This window comes from Sarcophilus harrisii, chromosome 2, assembly GCF_902635505.1.
Source record: "Sarcophilus harrisii chromosome 2, mSarHar1.11, whole genome shotgun sequence".
Lineage (NCBI taxonomy): Eukaryota > Metazoa > Chordata > Mammalia > Dasyuromorphia > Dasyuridae > Sarcophilus > Sarcophilus harrisii.
This window is the reverse complement of record NC_045427.1, coordinates 325,687,525-325,712,529: the sequence shown is the minus strand read 5'-3', so window position 1 is coordinate 325,712,529 and position 25,005 is coordinate 325,687,525. Positions and strand designations below refer to the sequence as shown.

General features: G+C 34.9%; 1 protein-coding gene across 13 annotated transcripts in view; it reads right to left on the bottom strand.

Annotated features, from left to right (window-relative positions):
* The window catches only part of GPHN (gephyrin), a 751,804-nt gene that overhangs the window by 94,821 nt on the left and 631,978 nt on the right, over window positions 1-25,005 (bottom strand). For all 13 annotated transcript variants that reach the window (XM_031952740.1, XM_031952743.1, XM_031952746.1 and 10 more), the window contains 3 exons: window positions 15,831-15,923; window positions 9,971-10,026; window positions 408-527 (listed from right to left, as the gene is read on the bottom strand). In XM_031952740.1, coding sequence (XP_031808600.1) covers window positions 408-527; window positions 9,971-10,026; window positions 15,831-15,923 — 269 coding nt within the window. The remainder of the gene's footprint in view (window positions 1-407; window positions 528-9,970; window positions 10,027-15,830; window positions 15,924-25,005) is intronic.

The following is a 25,005-nucleotide window of genomic DNA, read 5'->3' as shown; positions in this document are numbered from 1 at the left end:
GTAGAAAAGGATCCAGTGTTTTACTTAAGTATTTTTTTTCCTTGAGGTTTTAAATTCATCATTTCTATATTCTTTGTTCCCAAGCCAGTTACATTATGAAATAATTCCCAGTAAAAAGCAACATACTTTAACTTCATAGTTACTGGTCCCTTAGGATAGATAATTATTCCTTATTTGCACTTGAAATTTCTGGTGCCAAATATAGGACAACTTCTGTTAGAACAAATGCCATTACAAAAGAAATCAATACAAGATTTCCTATTTTAAAGGTAATTTGGTTCAATACAGCAAAGTTCCAGTATAATGGAAGACCCTGGTCAGACTTGTAGAGTTTTATTTTTTAAACAGGATTAGACTTATAGAACCATTCAAAAGAACAATGAAAAAGAGGATCGGGAATTACACACATCATCGGATTCCCTGATGAGTTCAGTATCTTCTACTTGTACTACTGCATCAGCACCACAGGGGATCGGAGCACCTGTTGTCACCCGCATGACTTGTCCTGGCATAACTGTCTGAGTAGGCTAGAAAAAGAAAATGTACAAATGGAAAAAAGACATTTACTTCATGGTACAATTTTTAGACTTGGGAATTAGAAGGCTTGAATTTGAATTCAGACTTTGATATTTTAACTGAGTGATACTTGGGCAGCACACCTGATTTCTTTCATACTTAGTTTATTTAATATAAGAAGTGGGGATAGTATTACTTTTATCATCTGACAGTGTTGCCATAATGTTTTATAAACTTTGAAAGACTAGATATAATGAACTATTAGTTTTTTACACTATTTTTTAGACAGGCAGCAATTTACTTATTATTGGCAGCAAGACAAGTGCAATGGATAAAGCACTGAGCCTGAAGTCAAGGAGGCCCGAGTTCAAATTTAGCCACAGACATTTACACTAATAGTATGAATCTTGGCAAATCACTTAATCTTTATTTGCCTCAGTTTCTTCATATGCAAAAAGGGGATAATAAGAGCATCTTATTATCTTATCTTATTAAGAGCACAGGGCTTTTGTGAGGATCAAATGAGATAATATTTGTAGAGCGCTTAGTTTCCTGAGTGATACATAGTAGATGCTATATAAATGCTACCTATAATTATTATTATATATTATATATATTATTATATACCAAGAAGATTCAGCATATGTAAATTATTTTAAACTTACTGGGAAATAAAATATGTTGTGCAATATATTTTTAATTAATTAAAATTATAAAAGCATATCTTGGTATTATAATAAAAATGTGTTTAATTGCAATGCTTGGGGAATGTGTTGCTCTGATTAACTGAATTTTCTTTTATGGCTAACCACAAAAGCTTCTTCATTTCAAACCATGTGGAAAATCTATCTGGAATATCAGTCCACATTCCTGTCTTAGTCTAGTATATAATATATAATTGTAGCATTCTTCAGTAATTCAAGTTCTTGTAGTATCTTAGAATTATCCTCACAAAGAACTGTTGCAAATCATATACCAAAGAAAATCCTGAGGTAGGGCTAAGCAAAAAACAAAACTGAAACCAAAATCAAAAAACTCCACCAATGACACATAAAATATCTACTTCATAAATCCTGAAAATCTTCTATGATGGGTAGGAACAAGCATCTAACCACCAATAATATGAGGTTAAGTATAGTCTCTATGCTAATAACTTCCAGATCTTTATCTCCAATCATAGTCTCTCTCCTCAGTTTTACTCCTGCATCATCAGTTATCTATTGGATACTTCAATGTCCTGGAGAAATCTCAATGAAACAGAAATCACCATCTTTTCCCTTAAACCCCACTTCTTCCAGATTTCCCTCTTTCTGTCAAAGACTATTCTTCCAGTCTCCTAAGTAAATAACTTTGGCATCAACCTTAACTTCTTTCTCATCTAAATGACTGGTTCCTTAATTCCTCTCCCTTCACCAATCTTTTTCTGCTTTAGTTCACATCTGCACTATGGCCTTTTTTTTTTTTTTTTTTTTTTTTTTTTTTTTAAATTTAATAGCCTTTAATTTACAGGATATATACATGGGTAACTTTACAGCATTAACAATTGCCAAACCTCTTGTTCCAATTTTTCACCTCTTACCCCCCCCCCTCCCCTAAATGGCAGGATGACCAGTAGATGTTAAATATATTAAAATATAACTTAGATACACAATAAGTATACATGACCAAAACATTATTTTGCTGTACAAAAAGAATCAGACTCTGAATTATTGTACAATTAGCTTGTGAAGGAAATCAAAGATGCAGGTGTGCATAAATATAGGGACTGGGAATTCAATGTAATGGTTTTTAGTCATCTCCCAGAGTTCTTTTTCTGGGTATAGCTAGTTCAGTTCATTACTGCTCCATTAGAAATGATTTGGTTGATCTCGTTGCTGAGGATGGCCTGATCCATCAGGACTGGTCATCATCTAGTATTGTTGTTGAAGTATATAATGATCTCCTGGTCCTGCTCATTTCACTTAGCATCAGTTCGTGTAAGTCTCTCCAGGCCTTTCTGAAATCATCCTGTTGGTCATTTCTTACAGAACAGTAATATTCCATAATTTTCATATACCACAATTTATTCAGCCATTCTCCATCTGATGGACATCCATTCAGTTTCCAGTTTCTAGCCACTACAAAAAGGGCTGCCACAAACATTCGTGCACTATGGCCTTCTTAAGCACAAGTCTGATCATGTCATTCCTGATGGCTTTCTACTGCCACTAGAATAAAATATATAACTATTGTGTTTAGTTTTTAAATCTTTCACAACTATCTGCCCAGCACCACTATATGTAACTTCTCCTTCCTTTCTGCTGTCCGTTTCAAAATGGCCTTCCCTCAGCTTCTCATCCTCCTTTGCACTGGCACTCCTTCCTCTTTACCTTCAAGCCCCAGCTCAGACAACACCATTTATATAAAGTCTTTCTCAAACCCTTCAAATGGTTGCCATCTCAAACTACCTTTAACCTAACTACTCTGTATTTATTCATTTATTCAGCATATACTTATAGATGTCCTCATTATCTTCTCAAAATGTAAGCTTCTTTTGAACAGGGAATGTTTCACTTGCCTTTGTATCTGTAGCACTTAATACAGTGCTTGGTGCATACTTGGTATTTAATAAACACTTGTTGATTAATTATTAGCTAATAAAATCATCAGAGGTCATCTAGTCCACTTTGTAATAATTACCCAATGTTGCAGAGTATATTTATATGTCTAATTATTGTTTAATGAGCAACTAGAAATACTCCACTCTAGAAATATGTAAGCACATGGACAGTATGGGAAGACATGGATGAGTTGTGTTCTACATCACTGTAATGTTCAATTCAATAATATCATGAATCTGTTTAATCATGTGAATAATACTTTAATGTACACTCCTCTGGGAATGTTTGACATTTTCTGCCCTTATGTATTTATTGATATTATTTAAGTATGCACGTGTAATGCATGCATTTTAAATCTTGATATTTCTTTAATGGAGGTTTTGAACTGAATTTCCAACAATTATAGTTATTTAATGAAAATGTCCTATGATTATGGGGTCCTTGAGAAAAGCTGAATGATTTACGGATTATGCCAGGTGCTGCCCATTATGGGGATCCTCTCACTAACTTTACTCTCTGAAGTCACTTGAGTTCATACATTTAAAAAAAGTGAACCACATGAGAGAGTCACAGATAGTGGGGGAGCTCTGGGTGATGTATAAGACCCTTCAGCCCAGAGGGAACCTGCTAACAATGTCTGGTTCAGCTCCCCATTTCCCCTAAGGGCTCTCACCTTTCCTGAGAAGTCAAGGAGAGTGTGAGCACCTGTGTTCTACTTGAAACAAGGGATACTTAGAGTAAAGAGGCATTTATATAACAATAGCAGGGTGTTATAGTTAGCATTTGCATAGTGTGCTGTGGTGATATAATGCTACTATGGTTAGCACTTGCTCTGTGTGATGTGATGATGTAATGGTTCTCTAGTTGGCACATGCTTAGTAATGATATATTAATACTAAGATATTTAAGGGCTGAGAAGACTTGAAATAAGGACTCCATCTTTGACTATCCTCGTGGGTCTTCTGTCTTCTTCATTCCTCCACTAAATCCAAGGACTTGGGCTGGTCCCAAGATCCTCCAGAGAGATAGTCTGAATAGTACATTTTGGCACCCTAGCATAGGGGCTCTAGAAAGCATAGTATAAGGCTAACTGTACAATATTTCGGAGTCCAATTCTTTTTGTACGGCAAAATAATGGTTTGGAAATGTATACTTATTTTGTATTTAATTTATACTCTAATATATTTAACATGTATTGGTCATCTTGCCATCTAGGGGAGGGAGTGGGGGGAAGAAGGGGAAAAATTGGAACAAAAGGTTTGACAATTGTCAATGCTGTAAAATTACTCATGTATATAACTTGTAAATAAAAAGCTATTAAAATTAAAAAAAAAAAAAGAAAGCATAGTATATTTTGGCACCCCAATTTGGGGACTCTAGAAAGCACACTACACTCCACCAGAAAAAAATGTCTTGGATTGTTTAAAAAAGCCTATGTTGGCAGAGGAAATCCAAAAAAGTAGGAGGTGGGAAAGAAGGGCAGTTATCATTTTAGCTACATCGTTCTTAGAGAATTTGCTCAAAGAATCCCTTTTGTCTGATTTGTATTTTCTCCTTCTCTTTGTACTCTCATTTCTCTAGCAGAAGTCTTACCCAGGATTAAAATTAAATAAAATGAAGAAGATGATAAGGGGCCAAGATAACCATACCCTGAGTAACTAAAAGTTGGATGTTTCATTATGGAAATGAACCAAGAAGATACATGACTTACATAAACTTATATGGCAAATCACTAGCATGTAAACAGTAAAACAAAAACAAGCTTTTTCATAGCCTAGAGAAAAGGCCTGTAAAGGCCTGTACCAGCAAACCAGATTGACTATCCTTAATTCTAGGACTGTAATAAAGTCTTGTTCTTCACAATAATGACAACTAAAGATTTGATGATATGGTCTTCTAGGAGACAGTTTCAGAAGTCCGGGCAATGTCTTCCCTTGCTAATGCCGAGATAATGAGATGGGGGTGTACAGATTACCACAGTTCTTTTCTAGAATCTTGCTTATCAATCTTCATATCCTTATTTATTCACCTTATAGTCAAACATCTCAACTGTGCTCTTGATCCTAGACTTCCTCATTCCCTTAATTTTGTATTATGCTGAAATTTTCACTCTCCCCTCCTTGTTATTACATACACACTTGATATTGCTAGTAAATGCAAGGAAAAATTTAGATCATTCTTGATTCTCTCTCTCATCTGGATGAAAATATTTGCAAAATTATGCATAGTGACAGGGAAGTATCCAGGGATGAAGTCCTGAAGGAAAGGAAGAAAAATGTCCTTTGGGTTTGTTCTTGATTTAATCAATGCATATGCTAGGCAGTATTTTTTATTATTCCTAGTGGGGGAATGGAGAAAATCCTCAGTGGAGAAAATCAGTTCTTAGATTACTTTGGGAATGGCTAAGTTACCTGCACCCTAATAGGAAAATTCTATTCAAACAGTACATGTAAAGGTTAGAGATCTGTTCTTAAATAAACTTTTTCCCTCTTTACTAGGATAGAAAAGAGGCTTTTAAAAAAATTTCTTGGTCACAATACACTCTGGAGAAAAAAATCTAAGAGAATTAGATTTATGAATTCGTACCTGCAACCTAATTATTACATTTTTCTTCAGAACATCAGCAAATAAACAAGAATGACCTCTGGCTACTTACCAAAAAACTATCAACAAACAAAATACATAATTATAAAGGTAGAAGGGACCAAGATATAGCAACCAATGGAGTGCTTACCACACTCTTCCAGAGAGATAAGTATCCTGTGGTTGTTTACTGACTAAAAAATTTCAGTTTCTTTTATATATCCTCATATGGTATTTTTTGAACTTTTTAAATATCTAAGGTTTTCATACCATTGATATATGGAATTTAAAATAGTCCCTGAAATGTAACGAAAATCTGAAAGGAGTTGAGAATATTAACTATGGCTATGACCTAAGAATTACTTTCTGCCTTACTCAAAGCCCACAGTAACACATTTTGGCATTCTTTCTTTCTTTTTTTTTAATTAAAGCTTTTTATTTACAAAACATATGCATGGGTAATCAATAAAATTGATACTGGAGCCACCTGCCAATGGCTGCTAGAGGTCTACTCAGACCTGTAGAATGGATCTTTTCATGTAAGAGGATGATAATGATGATACAAGGAGACTGAGAGGCGGTTGCTGTTCTCTGACCTCTCCACTGAGAGGCCGTTGTGCATTGTCTGACCTTTCTCCTCTTCCCTCTTTCCTCCAATTTATTTTCCAATCCACAAGAAACAACTGCATCAGCAAAGGCTGTCCCGCAACTCCCTCCAGGGTTACGATCCACAGCTGCAGAGGCTCTCAGAGAATTGACCTGCCCCTTCACCTAGGCATGGTCCTTAATAGGTAATTTTTCAACATTGACCCTTGCAAAACCTTGTGTTCTAAATTTTCCCCTTCTTCTCCTCAACCTTTCCCTTAGATGGCAGATAATCCAATACATGTTAAAAATGTTAAAATATATGTTAAATCCAATATATGTATACATATTTATGTATATGTATAAATGTATATATAATATATGTATACATATTTATAGTTATCTTGCTGCAGCAAGAAAAATCGAATCAAGAAGAAAAAAAAAAACTAAGAAAGAAAACAAAATGCAAGCAAGCAACAACAGAAACAGTGAAAATGCTATATTGTGGTCCACACTTTCCACAGTCCTCTCTCTGGGTGCAGATGGCTCTCTTCATCATAAAATTATAGGAACTGCTCTGAATCATCTCATTGCTGGAAACACCCCTGAACATCAGAACTGATCATTGTATAATCTTGTTAGTATGTATAATGATTTCTTGATTCTGTTCACTTCACTTCATATCAGTTCATGTAAGTCTCTTCAGGCCTCTCTAAAATCATCTTCCTGATCATTTCTTATAGAACAATAATATTCTACAACATTCATATGCCATAACTTATTCAGCCATTCTCCAACTGATGGGCATTCAATTAGTTTCCAATTTCTTGCCACTACAAAAAGGGCTGCCACAAACATTTTTGCATATGTGGGTCTCTTTCCTCCCTTTAAGAACTCTCTGGGATATAGGCCAAGTAGAAACATTGTATTTTAACGTTTTTTCTAGGCTGCTTCTTAAAAGTTTTTTTTTTTTTTTTGGTTTGTTTATTTTGAATTTAATGAACATACTCCATAGTGAACATTCCCATATACAAAGCAGAATAGGACAGGATGTTACATCTAAAAATTCAAATATCTAGTAAGAGTTTTTTTTAAAGTATATAATAAATTCACCATGTTGCTTTTATAGCTGTCCTGTTTGTTACCTTCTAAATTTTGAAAAAAATGCTTCAATGACCTTCTTTCTTTTTTTTTTTTTTTTGGGGGGGGGGTAGCAATCCTGTTGCTAGTCCCCATCTTCTCCCACCACTCCCTGTTACTAAACCCCTGCAAAGACAAAAACCATCCTTATAAGAAATATGCAAAAGAAATTAACATACTTTCCATACCAAAAATGTGCAAACACTATTTAAGTTAATTTACAGATTTATACCAAATTACCAAAATATGAAAGAGCTCCAGAAAAAGAACATCATACAGGCTATTCCTGCCTTTCCATCTCTATTAAAATCATCACCATTCTTCCAGTCACCCAAGCTCAAAACTCTGAAATCCACCAGAAAACCAAATGATGATGGAAGCACAGGGAAAAATATTTGGAGTTTCCTAGGAAAGAGGCTGAATTTAATTAGATTATTTGATTTCTTCTTGTGAATCAGCTTTGATTTGCTTTTGGCTACATTTGGGTGTATGCCAACTATGCCAACTGCCAATTAAACTCATTTGAGCAGAGTATATGATTCTGTCAAAAGAAATAATGGGAAATATATGGCAAGTAAATTAAACCTCACTTAGAGGATGTTGGTTAATGCAATTAGGAGGAGTAGCAGGGAGACAATTATAAATGCTAGCCAAGAGAGTTACCAACAAGAAGAACAAAAAAGAATAAAGATTTTTCATAAAATTATGAAGAACCAAAAAAACCTTCAAAGGCTATGTTAATGAAATTACTGAAAATAAAATTAGGAGAGACGTGGGTTTGAATCTGGCCTCTGAGATTTACAGATGTGTGATCAGGAGCAAGTCACTTAACCTCTGTTATGTGGGATCTTAATGAGAATTATAGCACATCTCCCAAGGTATGTGAGGATCAATTGAGATAATATTTGAAAAGCACCTAGTACAGCATCTGGCAGGTAGTAAGCACCATAAAAATATTAGCGATTATTCTGATTATTTTATAAATGAAGGCATTAGAACTGAAATGTTCTTACTGGTGATTGAAGGTAAGGAGTACAGAAAAGAAATGTAGATTTGGGGAGTGAACAACTGACTATGATGTTAGAGACGGGGATTTGAGCAGAATGAGAGAAAAAGGAAGGAAAATGAAGAAGGGGAGAAAAAAGGAAGAGGGGAACAGAAGGGAAAAACTTTTTACACAGATCTCCCAAAACTACTAGTTTATAGTGTTACTGGTACAAAATAAGAAAGAAAGCTAGTGTTAGAAAGGACCAGTAGTATAAGGAAGACAACAACGAAGAAGAGAACAAGGAATAAAATGTATGGTCTCAGATATTTATATATAAATTCCAGAGCTGTAACAAATAATTCTAGAACTTACAATAAACAATAAAAAAAAAAAGCAGGGCAAGTAGTACAGAAGGTGCTCTTAATTTTTTTTTTTTTTAAATGACAAATTCCACTGAGTGGTTGAGGGTAAGATCTAGGACTTTGGAGGGACAAAGATCCCTATAGGTAAAAAGAACAGTGACTTAAAGATCCTAATTCAAAGAAAAAATTTGACCTCATAAATATCACTGTCATAGGTATTCACCATTTCAAGCAGAGATTGGATGATTATTTGTTAACAATGTTATAAAAAGATTTTTGGTCAGGTATAGTCTAGGATATATGGCCTGTGCAGTCCCTTCCAATTCTTAGATCTGTAATTTTTTTTAGGGGGGTGGGAATTTATCTATTATTTTACTCTTTTCCTTGGACTCTCTGCTTTCCAGGTTCATTTACTATACTTCATTCTTTTTCCCCAAAGTCTCTCATTCATCACCCCTTTAAACTCACCTTCTACTGTCACTGTACTAGTTCAAGCACTCCCAGACTTTTTCTAGGACTAACCTTAAGTCTCCTAATTGTACTTTCTTCCTTGAGTGTTTTCTTTCTTCAAACCATACTGCTGCCACAATAATTTCCCTAAAGCACAATTGTGATCTTGTCACTCCTCTGATCAAAAATTGCTCCCCACTGCCTACAGAATAAATTTTAGACTCCAATAGCCTGACTTTTTAGGTCTTTCATGCTCTGGTCCCAGTCAGATTTTCCTTTATTCTTTTTTTATGTCCATCTATGTACCAGCCAAATAATGTATTTGCCATTCCTCAAATAACAATATGTTTTCCTATTTATGTTATCCTTCCTCCCACTAAAAATGTCCTTCCTTTCTACTTCTGCCTATAAAACTTTCATCATTTGAAGTCTAGATCAAACACCACTTTCTCTATGAAATTTTCCTTCATTTATATAATCAGAAGTGTACTTTCCCTCCTTAATTGATTCACAATACTATAGTCTTCTCCAGTAACACACTTAAGACTTGTATAATTTTTTTAGACATCTTACTTGTCTTATCTCCATTAATAAATTATAAATTCCTTGAATGTAAAGATTTTGTGATATTTATTTTGTATTTTTCTTATAGTATCTAATATTATGTTTTGAATATAGCAGATACTAAATAAATGTTAAATTTAGTTTAAATTGAATCCACATTAAATCTTGCACACGAGTCTCACCTGTTCACCAGCTTGGGATTCCCCAATGATGAAACGGTCTCCTGGGCCATCAGCAGCTATGAAATGGAACAGAAACAGGAACAATGAGTGTTAGGCCTATAGCAATAATGAAATCCAAATAATGGGAGAACAGTCCAAGGTGCTATTAAGCATTGGTTCACTGAAGTCCTTCTAAAAAGACTTTGAGTTTAAAATTATTCAGAAATCTGCAAACTAAACAATAATTTGTACAATTTTTGGATTGGTTGTTCACAACATGCCACTTGAAATATTACTTAAATAGGCTTTATTTTGATGGTATTTTTGGTGATATGTTGGTGAATTAACTCTCCCTTTCTTTCTGTAATTTCCATTCTTTTGCTTTCAATTGGTATGTCTCTCAAAAAGTCATTGAATGAGGTCAATAATAGCATCTTAGGCTTTAGAGTAAGAAAGAATTTTAGAAATGATTTAATCTCATCTCTAACCCCCTTTTACAGATGAGGAAACTGAAACAAAGAAGTGACTTGCTCAAGTTCACACAAGCAGTGGAAAAAGAGGAAGGATTTGGATCGATGTCCTACAATTCCAAAACATCATTTTCCCAATATATTGTCACTATGTATCAAGGATCACACACATATACACTAATTATATATAGATATAAAGGATCTTTTTGAAACATGTTAGATGGCACTGTGGCTAGAACTCCCAGTTCTCAAGTCAGGAGGACTGGAGTTCAAATCCAGCCTCAGATTCTTAACGTTTCTTAGCTGTGTGACTTTGGGCAAGTCATTTAACCCCAAATGCCTCACCAAAATATTAACTTTTGTCCAACCTTGAGACACTAAACCTTTGTGTGCTCCAATTTTCTCTGCCTTCACTGAATTATTAAATGAAAGTTAAATGAGATACCAAAGTACTCTGGGAAGTTAAAAAATATATTATCTAAATTTTAATATGTTATGGTTCTTGAATTTTATTGGGTATAGGTACTCCTTTCACAAATGTATCACAACACCTTCACAACTGAATAAATGGTCTTTGAAAGGTGATGTGACTAAACAATTCATTCTCTAATCAGCAAGCTGATCCTTGGATATACAAATAATCCATGAGCCTGTGTCTGAAGCATTTCCAGCTAGTTAAGATCGGCTGAGACCTGAATTGGCAAAGCCTTCAAGAACCCAATATAATCTTCACACCACATTGAAGCACTGACTAAGATTATTTTGGAAGTTTATATCTAAAATCGTTGATTAGTGGCAGATTCTCTAAAACCAAGGCCTCCTCATTCCCACTCCATTACTCTTTATAGTGTATTATACTGCTGGTTTTTTTTTTTTTTTTAATTCAGAAAACTATTTCAAGTAGCCAGCACTGTATCCTTCACTATCATAAAACACAATGAATTTTTTAAAGACTATTTTTACCATTTTACATATTCTTGAAAGCAAGGAATGAAGCCTTTATGGAGTCAATTTTTGTAAAATTTAACAGTAGTGGCTTATTATTTCATTTTGCTTTTCTTCTAAAGCACATAGCTAATTTTCACATATCTACTAATGAGTTTCTCTTCTGCTTTGTAACCACTGAATTTAATTTGCAGGAAGCAATAAAAAGCAATCAAAATCAAATTTTACAACAAACACATTATGTAAGCAATTCACAAATGTTTAATGCTAGACTCAGAAGTTGCCTTGTTTTCTTAGTGTTTTCACTTATATCTTTACTTCAAGAACCCTGCTTCTTGACATGGTTCTTTAGTGATTTTTGATTTCTACAAAAACATTGAAGCCTTAAATCTACATTCAAAGTGATACGGTTTTCCTATATCTTACAGGAATTGGAAGAAAAGCGATGCTTTTCTCCATTATTTTCTGGTGACATAATAAGCTCTCTTAAGATTCTTAAAACATTTCAATGTTCATTCATTCAAACATATCTTCAATAAACATTAGTTAGCTTCTGTTTGCCAAGTACTGCATTACTCTCTGGGAATGTAAAAATATAAACAGAATGATCCCTTCTCTCAAGAAATGTATAATTCTATTGGGAGGAAACAATCTGTAGTCAGAAAATATAAAATACAAAATCTATAAAAATTAACTTCTGATGGCAGGGAATAACTTGGGGGAGGGAAGGTTCAGGAAAGGCTTTCAATTAGAGATAGCTCTTGAGCTGCAGTCTGTAGCAAGCTAGGGATTCTAGGAGATGAAGGAGAGGAGCAAGTGCATTCCAAACACAGGGTACAGTCTATCCAAAATCATGAAGATGGGAGATGTAATGCTGTACATTGGGAATAATAAATTGTCTATTACAATGGCATTAAGTTGAAATAGAAATGGGTTCCTGTAGGCTGTATCACATTCATTTAGTTAAACATTTCTCAATTACTTTTTAATAATTTGGTTTGGGCTACACTTGGAAGATTTGCAAGCAGCAAGCTTGAAATCTCTGATCTACAAGATTAAGATGGTGAAAGTAGACACTGGTAGGGTCAACAACTGCCTAGGATGCGTCTCATTGAGACACTTGATGGACATGATGTGATGCAGAAAGCGACAAATGAATGAATTTAATTACAAAGAAGAGAAAATTAGTATAATGCCCCAGTGTGTAAAATATAATAATATTATAAAATTTGTTATTTGTTAAGAGGTAATGAATTATGGGAGTTTAAAAAAAAAATCCACCATGCTGATGGATCAAAGTTTACTTTAAGACTATGTTAGATATATTAGATTACTTGCCATCTAGGGGAGAAGATAAAGGAAGGGGAGGGAAAACACAAGGATTTTTGCAAAGGTTAATATTGAACAATTATCCATGCATATGTTTTGAAAACAAAAAGCTTTAATTAAAAAAAAAACTCAAAAAGCACATTAAAAAAAGAATGTTATGCTTTTCATCAACAGCTTGAGGCTCTCATTTCTGACATTTTGTCTGTTTCAGTCATAATGTCATCATATATTGACTTAGATATACCTAAGAACCTCCTAATTCAAATGTCAATAATTACTATAATTGCTATCTTTATAGTTGAATTGTTAATCCAAATAAAGTTGTATCCTCTAAGGTCAAGACTTTGCCTCCTTTTTATGTAGCTCAGAGCACTGTCAACTTCCCACAAATAGTAAATAATAAATAACAGACAGTTACATAGCTTGATATCCTCTTGAACTTTATATGTTATATTGCTTTATTTGATACTTTTCTTTATAAAATAATTTTTTAAAAAGTTACCACTGCATGGTAATTCACATAAAACCTTTTTGGAAGGATCTCACAATAGCAAGAAAGACTCCCCCTACATTTTTATTTAGAACTTTGAGTTTCAAATTCTCCCTGCCCTCCCTGCTCCTTGAGTTGGTAAGCAATAAAATTAAAGATTATGCATGTGTAATTATTGAACACATTTACATATTAGACAGTTTATAATAAAATTCAAAAGAAATAAAATGAAAGAAAAAAGTGAAAATAGCACTTTTCAGTCTGAATTCAATCAATATCTGTTCTCTCTATGGAGGCAGATCATTAATTATTTGGGATTATCTTGCATCATTGTAATGCTCAAAATTGTTCACAATTTTTCAACAAATAATACCAATATTACCAGGTAAAGCATTCTCCTGGTTCTGTTCACTTCACTATGCATCAATTCATATAATTCAAGAAAGGCTTCATGTGGGCTACTCATTACTTTTGGTAACAGGAAAAGCTCTGAGCAGTATAGTTTCACTTTACCACACTGTTGGTACCTCATGTAAAAACACGGAACATTCTCTTTCAGAATAATTTTTCCTTAATTAATTCCCCCCTTCACTTTTCTCTCATTTATATTATCTGAGAGATAAAAATTGAATATTCAATCACTTTGGAGTTTCATCTGCTTTAGTTTTTGTCCTCTTAAAGTCAGAATCCTTTGTCATTTTACAAGAATTCTGTAAGATCACAAATGGCAAGGCCCCAAACAGAATTCTAGCTCTTTAGGCAGGAAATAAGGGCAGTAAGAGCTGGTGAGGCTGTTAAAAGAAGAAAATAATTTCTGTTCTGGACAATATTCATATCAGAACAGAGAGAAATTTGGAAGCTAAAAATGTACCGGCTGAATCAAGGCAGGTCTTGTATCTGGGGTTTCTGCTCTGCCTTTTTCTAACTCAATGTTCTACAGTTCAGCCATCTGAAGGAAATGAGCCAAATAAGAATCATTTTCCTGTGGTATGATTTCCTATGTATACTAAGTTGAATAGCAACAGAAGATTAACGCAAAATGAGCTCTGTGAAGTTCAAGTCTAACAATGCTGACCAAGAACATTGCTACATAGAGAGGAACTAAACAAATGTGTTTTCAATCATAAAGGCACCTGAAATGTAACACATGAATAAATATTTATTTATTTATTTTTTTTTATTTAATAGCCTTTAATTTACAGGATATATACATGGGTAACTTTACAGCATTAACAATTGCCAAACCTCTTGTTCCAATTTTTCACCTCTTACCCCCACCCCCCCCTAAATGGCAGGATGACCAGTAGATGTTAAATATATTAAAATATAACTTAGATACACAATAAGTATACATGACCAAAACATTATTTTGCTGTACAAAAAGAATCAGACTCTGAATTATTGTACAATTAGTTGTGAAGGAAATCAAAGATGCAGGTGTGCATAAATATAGGGACTGGGAATTCAATGTAATGGTTTTTAGTCATCTCCCAGAGTTCTTTTTCTGGGTATAGCTAGTTCAGTTCATTACTGCTCCATTAGAAATGATTTGGTTGATCTCGTTGCTGAGGATGGCCTGATCCATCAGGACTGGTCATCATCTAGTATTGTTGTTGAAGTATATAATGATCTCCTGGTTCTGCTCATTTCACTTAGCATCAGTTCGTGTAAGTCTCTCCAGGCCTTTCTGAAATCATCCTGTTGGTCATTTCTTACAGAACAGTAATATTCCATAATTTTCATATACCACAATTTATTCAGCCATTCTCCAACTGATGGACATCCATTCAGTTTCCAGTTTCTAGCCACTACAAAAAGGGCTGCCACATGAATAAATATTTAAATATAGCAAAGAACAAAAGAAAATCACATTCTGGAGATATATATATATATATATATATATATATATATATATATATATATATATATTCTGTGTTCTGGGAAATGTTTCCAAACATTTTTCTAATCCCATCAGTACTGGATTTATAATTAATGAAAAGATCCCAAGAGTCTTTAAGCAATTTATTCACAATCTCTATTTCTAGGGTATCAGACTGGACTTTCCAAGCATTTATTTACTGGATTTATATAGTCTGTGGTAATTTCAACTGCTTGTGTTGCCAGCACCATCTGTAACTAAAAGAGCTCTGAAGGTTGGCGTATTCTAAGGATGGATAGAAATTTAGCTTTCACTCTTCTCAGTAAATGTTTTATTTGTGATTAAAGTAGGATGAGAGATCATTTCAATTATTGGTTGCCCAGTTGAAATCTGACTTTAACCACTCCATTGTTGCTGCTGATTTCTCTCTTCTTGATTTTGAGACTTTAGGGGTTCCATTAAGAAGACATCCCTAGGCCTCTAGGGCTCTAAACCAAGACTAACACTTGAAGGCACAAAATTCAAAGACCCTTCCTTAAATATTTATTAAGTAGGAAGTTTTGTGCAATGGTGAGGCTTCTAGTAAAAAATTCACTTTAAGCCTATTGTCAGGAACTACACATGTAAATATATCTTTCTGTGAAAAAAGTTATTCTAAAGGACAGGAAAGAAGCAGATGTAATAACAGTTGGGTGTCTATAATTATGTCAAATCCTTCAAAATATGTAATATGTGACCAATACTAATCAAGAAAGAAAAAACCCTTACCTCGGACAGCATAGCCATCTTTTACTGATGCTGGGAAGGGGGGTAGGTTGTCTTTTGCATATACATCTTGAGCAAGGACTCTTCCCATACCATCTGCAAAGTCAAAAAATAAAATAAAAAATCAAAAAAACAAACAAATGGGGGTGAGTAAACCTTGAGAAAGAAAATCAAAGATGGCACATAGTCATAAATGAGATGTTCACATGAATTTATCTAATTCAATTCATAAAAGTTTTTTTTAGATCTCCTATATTAAAAGAAGACTGAAAATGTATGTATGTATAAGTTATTTCCCTAGATTATTTGGGGAAAGCTTCCTAATACTGACTTGGGCTGCACAAAGCCTTCAAAAAGATTCAAACAGAACCATCATAAACATTGTAATATTCCTAAATACCATTTTCTTTAAAAGGGAAGGTACTGAGATTTCCTTTTAGTAGCAAACAAGGCTGGGGAAAAGCAGCAGAGAAATTCTGAAGACTTATAGCCTAATTATTGTGTCCAGTCTAGTTGACATCATTATAGTCATCAACCCATTAGCTTTTAATGGATAAAGAGGAAGTTTCTCCAACAAAGCTTATATAAATTTTAGAAGCTGATTTGGACTTCAATAAATCAAATAAGTTTGCTTTAAGGAACAACCTAAAACTACCATAAGTAGAGGATATTGAAATCACACAGAATTTTACAGAATTTGGAATTATTACTTAATAATATGAACCATTTAGCAAATATTTTCCAATAGTTAAAAAATATTAGATCTCATTATCAATTTCATACACTATCTATTAACAACAATCCTTTTATAAGAAAAAGAAAATTAAGCCTCTCTAATTTCAATAATAAAAGACTTTATTTACACAATGTCCATAAAACAGTTATACTACCTGGCCTTACCAGGCAATTTTGTGGGTTTAAGGCATAGGCTAGCTCTTGAGTCAGTGAGCTGGCTGTCATGTTTTTTTTTTTTTAATTTAAATTTTTAATAGCTTTTTATTTACAAGTTATATGCATGGGTAATTTTACAGGATTGACAATTGCCAAACCTTTTGTTTCAATTTTTCCCCTCCTTCGCCCGCCCCCTCCCCTAGATGGCAGGATGACGAAAACATGTTAAATATGTTAAAGTATAAATTAAATACAAAATAAGTATACATGTCTAAACTGTTATTTTGCTTTACAAAAAGAATCAGACTCTGAAATATTGTACAATTAGCTTGTGAAGGAAATCAAAAATGCATGTGGGCAAAAATATAGGGATTGGAATTCAATGTAATGGTTCTTAGTCACCTCCCAGAGTTCTTTTACTGGGTGTAGCTGGTTCAGTTCATTACTGCTCCATTGGAAGGCTGCTATGTTTCAAAAGAAAAAAATAATAAGAGGAGATCTCTGAAGCAGTCACACAGTTACATCTGAGTTAGAAGAAACTCTTCTTTATAGATTCTAAGGCAAAGGAGATATGGTCTTTTGATACAATTTGCAGGATAGAGAATGAGGAAGAATAAAATAATGGAAACCCATACTTCCTCTCCCCCATCCCAATATTTCCCAGGTAGACTGCTCTGTAATCGACCATACAATTCTTGAACTAGTTCCAACACAGGACTACATTGAACTGATGCTAAGTGAAATGAGCAGAATCAGGAGATCATTATACATGGTAACAAGAAGACTTTACAGTGATCAATTCTGATGGATGTGGCCCTCTTCAACAATGAGATGATTCAAACCAAGTTCTAATTGTCCAGTAATGAAGAGAGCCATCTACACCCAGAGAGAGGACTATGGGAACTGAGTATGGACCCCAACATAGTATTTTCACTCTTTCTGTTATTGCTTGCTTGCATTTTTGTTTTCCTTCTCAGATTTTTTTTTCTCTTTCTAGATCCAATTTTTCTTGTGTAGCAAGATAACTATATAGATACATATACATGATGAGATAATGGTTCTCTAGTTCACATATATCTAGTACAATATGATATAATCACTCTAGTTTGATATAAAGATATAATCACTCTAGATTGGCTTATACTCAGTATACTGTAATGATGTAATTGTAATAGAGTATTTAAGAACTGGGGACAAAGTCATAGTCAAATGGAGATTGGTTGAGACTGGCAGACTGTCAGATTGCTAGAGGAGACTGGGTCAGACTGAGATTGGGTCTGACGATGACAGATACAGACTGTGAAGGAGACAATAAAGACTTTGGACTCTTAAAAAAAAAAAAAAACTGATACACAGGACTTCAAAATCTGCAGGAATCATTGAATTCCCTGATACATGATGAGACTATTTGCAGGACTTCAAAACTTGTAGGAATCATTGGATTATCTGATACATGAAGTAATGGACAATAGATTGGTTTCAGACTACCTCTTGGCTGCTGAAGGAGATGTATGTGTGATTGTTATTTATATATTCTCCTTCTAGGACTTATGGACATGTATAATTCTTCATGCTGATTCATATTGTTTGGTACATCTTTTCTAGCCTGTGTTATATTACTATGTGCTTGTGTAATACCTTCCATGCTGATGGATTTATGTACACCTTGTTTCAAGAACGCTTCTTCAGAGTTCCAGCCTGTTGGAGTCCTTACAAAGTGTTAAGTCATTAGAATTGATAAGAAACAATAATTATCTAAGTTAGCATGGTTCAGTATGATTGATCTGATCCTACAAGGAGATGTTATGGGCCACAACTTGAAACATGATACTACGTGGAATTGAGGAGACAATGTTTAAATCTAGTTTAGAATTGATTTAATCCTACAACAAATAATGGTTTCCCAGTTATATAATGATAGGTGTGTACTCAGTGCACAGCATATAAGCAAGAAGCTTTTACGGTCAGGGACAGAAGCCCACTCTCGGAGGTGGAGACAGATTCATTCCATATTCCACCTTTGTACTGGCTGGAGACATTCGGAGGGAGCTAGGGGCTGAAGCTCAAGACTTTGAAGGACATAATAAAGGACTGGATTTTAACTCCTGGCTGCGTTTGAGGTGATTATTACTTTGAACTGAAACTAAGGCTGCCTCCAGAAACCTCCCCAAGAAACCTGCTCCCAGAGAGAATGATCATATATTAAAAAAAGAGAAGAGAACATCACATTTTGGTGCCCGAACATGAGACTGACAGGACCCTGAACTCAGTGGAAAAGCCTCTAATCCTGATCCAGTGGAAAAGTCTCCTCAACCCAGAAATTAGGATGAGTACAACAAAGAAATTTTGTTAAAAGAGTTAAAGTAGAATTTCAGCTAAGATGAGAGAGATGTTTAGAAAACAGCCTTTGGTTTCTGTTCAAGGAAAATGTTTAGAGAGCATTGTCAAGGTTATGAAAAGCCAAGGTTTGATTATAATTTTGTAGCAGATCACTGAACTTTTAGAAACTGTAAAGCATATATGTCCTTGTTTAGTACAATTTTGAGTGTGATACTTCACAGCAGGAGAAATTAGATCATTCCATATCTCATGACCCTCCCCCCTCAATTAATCCTTCATGGGTGAAGGGAGAAGGAGGAGGGGGAGAGGCAGAAACACAATCAGCATCTCCTGTGAAGCAGAATATGACAAGATTAGAAAAGGCATTGATTAAGGCAAAAAATGAAAGGCAAGATGTATCTGATTTTGTAAATGCATATCCTGTGATTGAAGAGCTTGACTCTTCTGGTCAAAAAGGGAGAAGATACACTTCTTTTAATTTGGAAAAAATTAAGGATTTGAAAAAGGGTTGCACTCTTTATGGGGCAACATCATCTTAACATAAGATGTTACTAGATAATTTGTCTTATGAAAGCTTAACCCCGAGTGATTGGAAATCCATAGTTAGGATATGTTTAGAACCTGGACAAAATTTGTTGTGGCTTTCAGAGTATCATGAATTATGTAGGATTCAAGCCCAATGAAATAGGCAAACAGGAGTTAATGTACAAATCGCTTTTGACCAATTAGCTGGTGAAGGTCAGTATGGAGAGAATTCAGAACAGATTGATTATCCCATAACAGTGTATGAGCAAATTTCTAAGGCTGCAATAAAAGCTTGGGGTTCTTTCCCTGGACAGAAAGATGAAGGTAAAGCCTTCCCAAAAAGGCACAAAAAGAGCAAGGTCCCAATGAACCTTTTGTGGATTTTGTGGGATGTTTGCAAACAGCTGTAATAAGAACCATTGGAGATAATGCAGCCACAGAAATAATGACCAGACATCTGGCTAAGGAAAATGCCAATGAGGCTTGCAAAAGAATTATATGGCAACTAGACAAAGATACTCCTTTAGAGGAAATCATAAGGCGCTGTGCCACAGTGGGCACAAATGCTTATTATACCCAATCTATGATGAACATGGAAACACAGGGTCCCTCTTGGCAAGGGATTTCTAGAGAAACTCATAGATGCTTTCAGTGTAGAAAAGTTGGACATCTTAGATCTCAGTGTAGATATAGAGATAGAATGAGAAAACAGAGTGAGAGAAGACCCAAAACCCTATGTCCAAAATGCAACTGAGGCTTTCACTGGGCCTCTGAATGTAGATTGACCCAGGGAAATGAGAGGCAGGGCCCAGCTCCACAATATCAATCAAAAGACAGGTGGAGCATGATGGCAGATGAGGTTACACCCAGAGAGTCTCTAGAAGTTCAGGACTCTGATGTGATCAATCAGCCTAAAAGTAATCACATGGCAAAAAGAAATTACAGTTGGGGAGAATACAGGCCTTTTAACCCAACAGGGCAGTGTCCAGTGCAAACAGCTCCAATGTAATTGCCAGATGATAATAAGAAATCCCAAAAGTGGTAAATAGAAGGGAATTAGATAGGTTAACTGCCTGGGAGAGAGGGTTTGCTTGTGTTCCTACAGATTAGGAAGGAAACAGATGGGTGGCAATGAGCACCCGGAGAGAGACAGAAAAGGAGAAAAACCTCAAAACAAAGGAGAAGAATTAAGAAACATCTGACACTGAAAGAGCATGGCTGACAATGAGACTGTTAAAAGAACTTTAAAATCTTCAGGAATCATTGGATTCCCTAATACAAGATGAAATTGTTTCAAGGACTTGAAAACCAGCAGGAATCATTGCATTCCTTGAGATGAAAAATTGTTGATGAGATTATTGCAGTACTTCAAAGCTTGCAGGAATTATTGGATTCCTGGCACATGAACTAATGGACAATGGATTCCTTTTGGACTATTGCATAGGTTTACAAAGGAAACCAAAGATTATTAAAAATAAAGGTATGATTTCTTCCTGTCTAAAAAAAAAAAAGATGTCTGATATAGAGATGGCCAAGGTATAATATCCATGTAAGAAATGATAATTTAAATTCAACCATGGCAGCCTATAATTCTGAAAAACAGCTTTCAGCATTATGATGTAACAAACAGGAATTTAACTTACATAATAAACATTTACTGAGACTTTCCATGTCACAATCTCCAAAAAGAAAGATTATAAGCAGGTTGAAGAGCTAATCCATGTATTTATGACTTTTTAAAATATTTACATTCAGCTAGACCCTGCTACTTTTTGGAAGCTCTAATTTATAATGGTTGGTCAGTATTATTCTGATTTTATAGGTGACAAATACTGACTTCATATAGTATTTAAGATTTGAACAGTGCCTTACAAAAATTATCTGATTTGAGTCTCACATAACAATCCTATAAAGTTGCTACTATAGATATTGTTATCATCATTTAATAAAAGAGTAATCAAAGAAAGATTATGTGATTTGTTGATGATCATGCTATTAATAAGTATCAGAATTGCTATCTGAGCCTAGATATTCCTGATTCTAAGTTCAGTACTCTAGGAACCATGGCATGGTACTTTAATAAGAAAAGTTGTGACCCTGAAGAGAACATTTTAATGGTGGAACGACAAGCATAACTTTAGTTTATCAAAACCCAGTCAGATGATTAAGGTACCTTATTATATACTTTTGCTTCTTGGAACAGTGATCAGATGTACATTCAATTTGATATGCAACAGAAGGGCCATGTGCCAGCTCTGCATACTCCATGAGGCCTGATTTTTCCAAACCTTGCCTGTTTCTTTGCTTTTAAACTTTTACTAAGTCTTTTGTCCCTTACTTTACCTCATGCTAAGAAGATGATGAATTTGTTTCCAGCTAGACTTCCTGGAGATTGATCTAAAGCAGACAAATTGTCTGAGTAGAAAACAAAAGGAGGAAAGAAATGATAGTAAAGGAAAGTCACGAAATGCTGATGACTAAAGAAGGGTCAGGGAATTTAGTGAGACAAGTCAGTATTGTGTGGGATGGAGTATTAAGCCCCTCTTTACCCAATTTGACTACTCAGAAGCCTCTCTAGGTACAACATAAAGTTTTAATTCAGTTCTTGAAAGAAGAAGGCCAACATACTATCTGGGCAGTCCAAAATAGACTGGGCAAGTGTTGAGGACAGGAAATTGCCTATCTAACACCAAGATGGAAGTACACTCCCCTCTTCCTGCTGATTTTTAAATTCATTGGATGGATTAGAAAGGAAATAACTACTGAACAATAGTAACGCTGTCTGCTTCCTGTGGGTCACATGACCTCCTGAAATTCAGGCCTAAAGGTCTTTCTACCCTAGAGTCCTCCTGAACCTCAGGCTTAAGGTATGTCCCACTTTTGAAAACAGTGATTTATTTCATTCAATATGAAAGCTGGTACAATAATACATGAGAAGGTTACCTTGCTGATCCCATCACTCATTTATTCTCTAAGCTTTGGATTTTTTTGTGTTTTTTTTTTTTTTTTGCATGTAGTTTGTTAATTCCTACTTTGGCGATTATATCCACCAGTGCTTTATAAGAATGTCCCATTAGTTTATGAGCTTCTTGAAGAGTGGGGCTGCCTTTTCTTCTTTGTATATCTCCAGTGGTTAAGACAGTGCCTGGTAAATGGAAGATACTTAATAAATGTATGGCAAATGAATGAATGATCCATCCATTCCTGGAGATGCTCTCCCATGTATTCACCAAATCATGTCCAGGACCTCTTAGAACCAATGCAAGATACAGCTTCTTCAGGAAGTTATTTCTAATAAATACCACTCTATTGTCATTCATCACTTATTCAGCTAGTACCATACCACTTCATGAATAGCAATTGTTTTCATATTTTATGGAAATATGGTTTGTTTCCAAATATCCTTCTATTTACTCAAAGCACCATCAATAGACTGTTTCATTTTCATGCTAATGAACTCCAAAATTCCTTTATCTGTTTATAATCTTTTATTGTTTCACTTTCCTCTATTCCTTAACCCTGTTTTTTCTCTTCATATTAACTTTCATTTCCTCCATCCATTTATTTTCTTAGAATATCACCTCTGCATTGGCTATTATTCATCTATTTTTCCTACCTCAATCCTAGCATGAAGCACTTCAATTCTATATTAACCTATATAATCAAGTAGATTTTTTGCTACTATTAACATGCAGCTGAACAGAGATGGAGAAAAATGACAAAACCATATTGGTTCAGTCTACTACAAATTTATGTTATTAAATCTCAAATAAGTCTTCACTGAAGGCAAAGCAATTCTATACTTCACTAATCAATATGTTATCCTCCTCATAGCAGTTATTCTAAGCCTTTTCACTGGTCCTTAAGCCTCCTGTAGTATTCCCTCCTCTCAGTTAAGAAATTTGTCCCATATTTCACTAAAAAGATGAGGCTTTTTGCCAAGAGCTCTCATTTTTCATAGAAGTCACACATCTTCCCACACAATTCTTCCTTCACTCCTGTCTCTCATGAAGAAATGGTCCTTTTAACTGCCACGGCAAATTTTGCTGCATGAATCTTTGATTCTATCCCCATCCAGATTCTCTAGCAGATTGCTCCCACTATCATCTCACTTTTGTTCTAATCTTCAGGCTCTCTCTATATCTTTTCACAGCATCTCTGTATCTTCTTTCCACTCACAAAGATGCCACTATAGTTCAGGCTCTCACCACTTATTTCCTGGACTACTGCGACAGGTATTCTAACTGGTTGGTCTCTCTCCATTTCAATACCTCATATATTCAGCTGCCATGGTGATTTTTCCAAAACATAGATCTGACTGTGATACCTCTCCTCAGTTAATTTGAGGATCAAACCAAACACTCCCGACCCCAAGCACCCTCCCTCCCCCCAATTTTGTGCTTTTACAACTTGCTCTCTTCCCTATTTTCTTTTTTTGGAGGTTTTACTCCCTTTTACACATTCTAGATTGTGTATATTTATTTTCATCACTTAATTTTGGTCCTTATTAACAAGGAAAGGGTAGAGATCAAAGGAAAGAAAGTATTGTCCTCAATTTGAGATATCATATGTACATTCTTGGAGTTTCATATTTACAGCACATAAATGCCATCTGGCCTTTATGGCATAACTTCAAGGATCATAGAATTAACAATAATGCATCTCAGCTGGAAAGAAAGAAGAAAGGCTGCTTTACGCTTATTTAACAAAATTATTAATACAGAATTAGCAGCCCTTGAGACTGGACTGCAGAGTTCTGGAGTTTTTAAATTATTTTTCCTCCTGCCAAGAATGTAGGGAAGCTGCCATCTTTCAGGTAAATTCATCTTTGCTGGCAAATCAGCAAAATACCAATGCCAAAGCAGATGGATCCAGAGAGTTTCAACATGGCCCTCCCAAGTGGGAAACGTGTCATTGCAAGTTTTGGTTTGAAAGCATAAGGGACAGTAGAAGGGTAGGCAGATGATGTGTTGGAAAGCAATATGCAGAAGATCTAGTAATAGGAAGGGTTCCCAGATGGCAGCAGATAGAAGACAATCAGATTTGATTTTAATCTCTGCTATATAAGCAACTGCATCTGCATTATGACTAGGACAGGGGTTAAATGATATGTATTTTATCAAACAGTAAATATTATCTTTTGTTCTCTTCTGTTGTTTAACATGTAAAAATTTAGTTATCTTAAAGGTATGATCTATTTATTATAAGTAAGTTAGATGCTAATACAGATTGTGGCCTGAGAATGTAATCTGTTTTTTCCTGTGGCCACAAATGGGGTCATTAGGGTACATAGTTTTGAACATGAAACTTGGCCTTCCCAAACCAGAATGGATTTTTGGTCCTAGTCATCCCTTAAAGAGATGTTATATGCTATTTTAGGATTACCTGGAGGCTTGGTAAGTAATTTCCACATTGTTTTGTT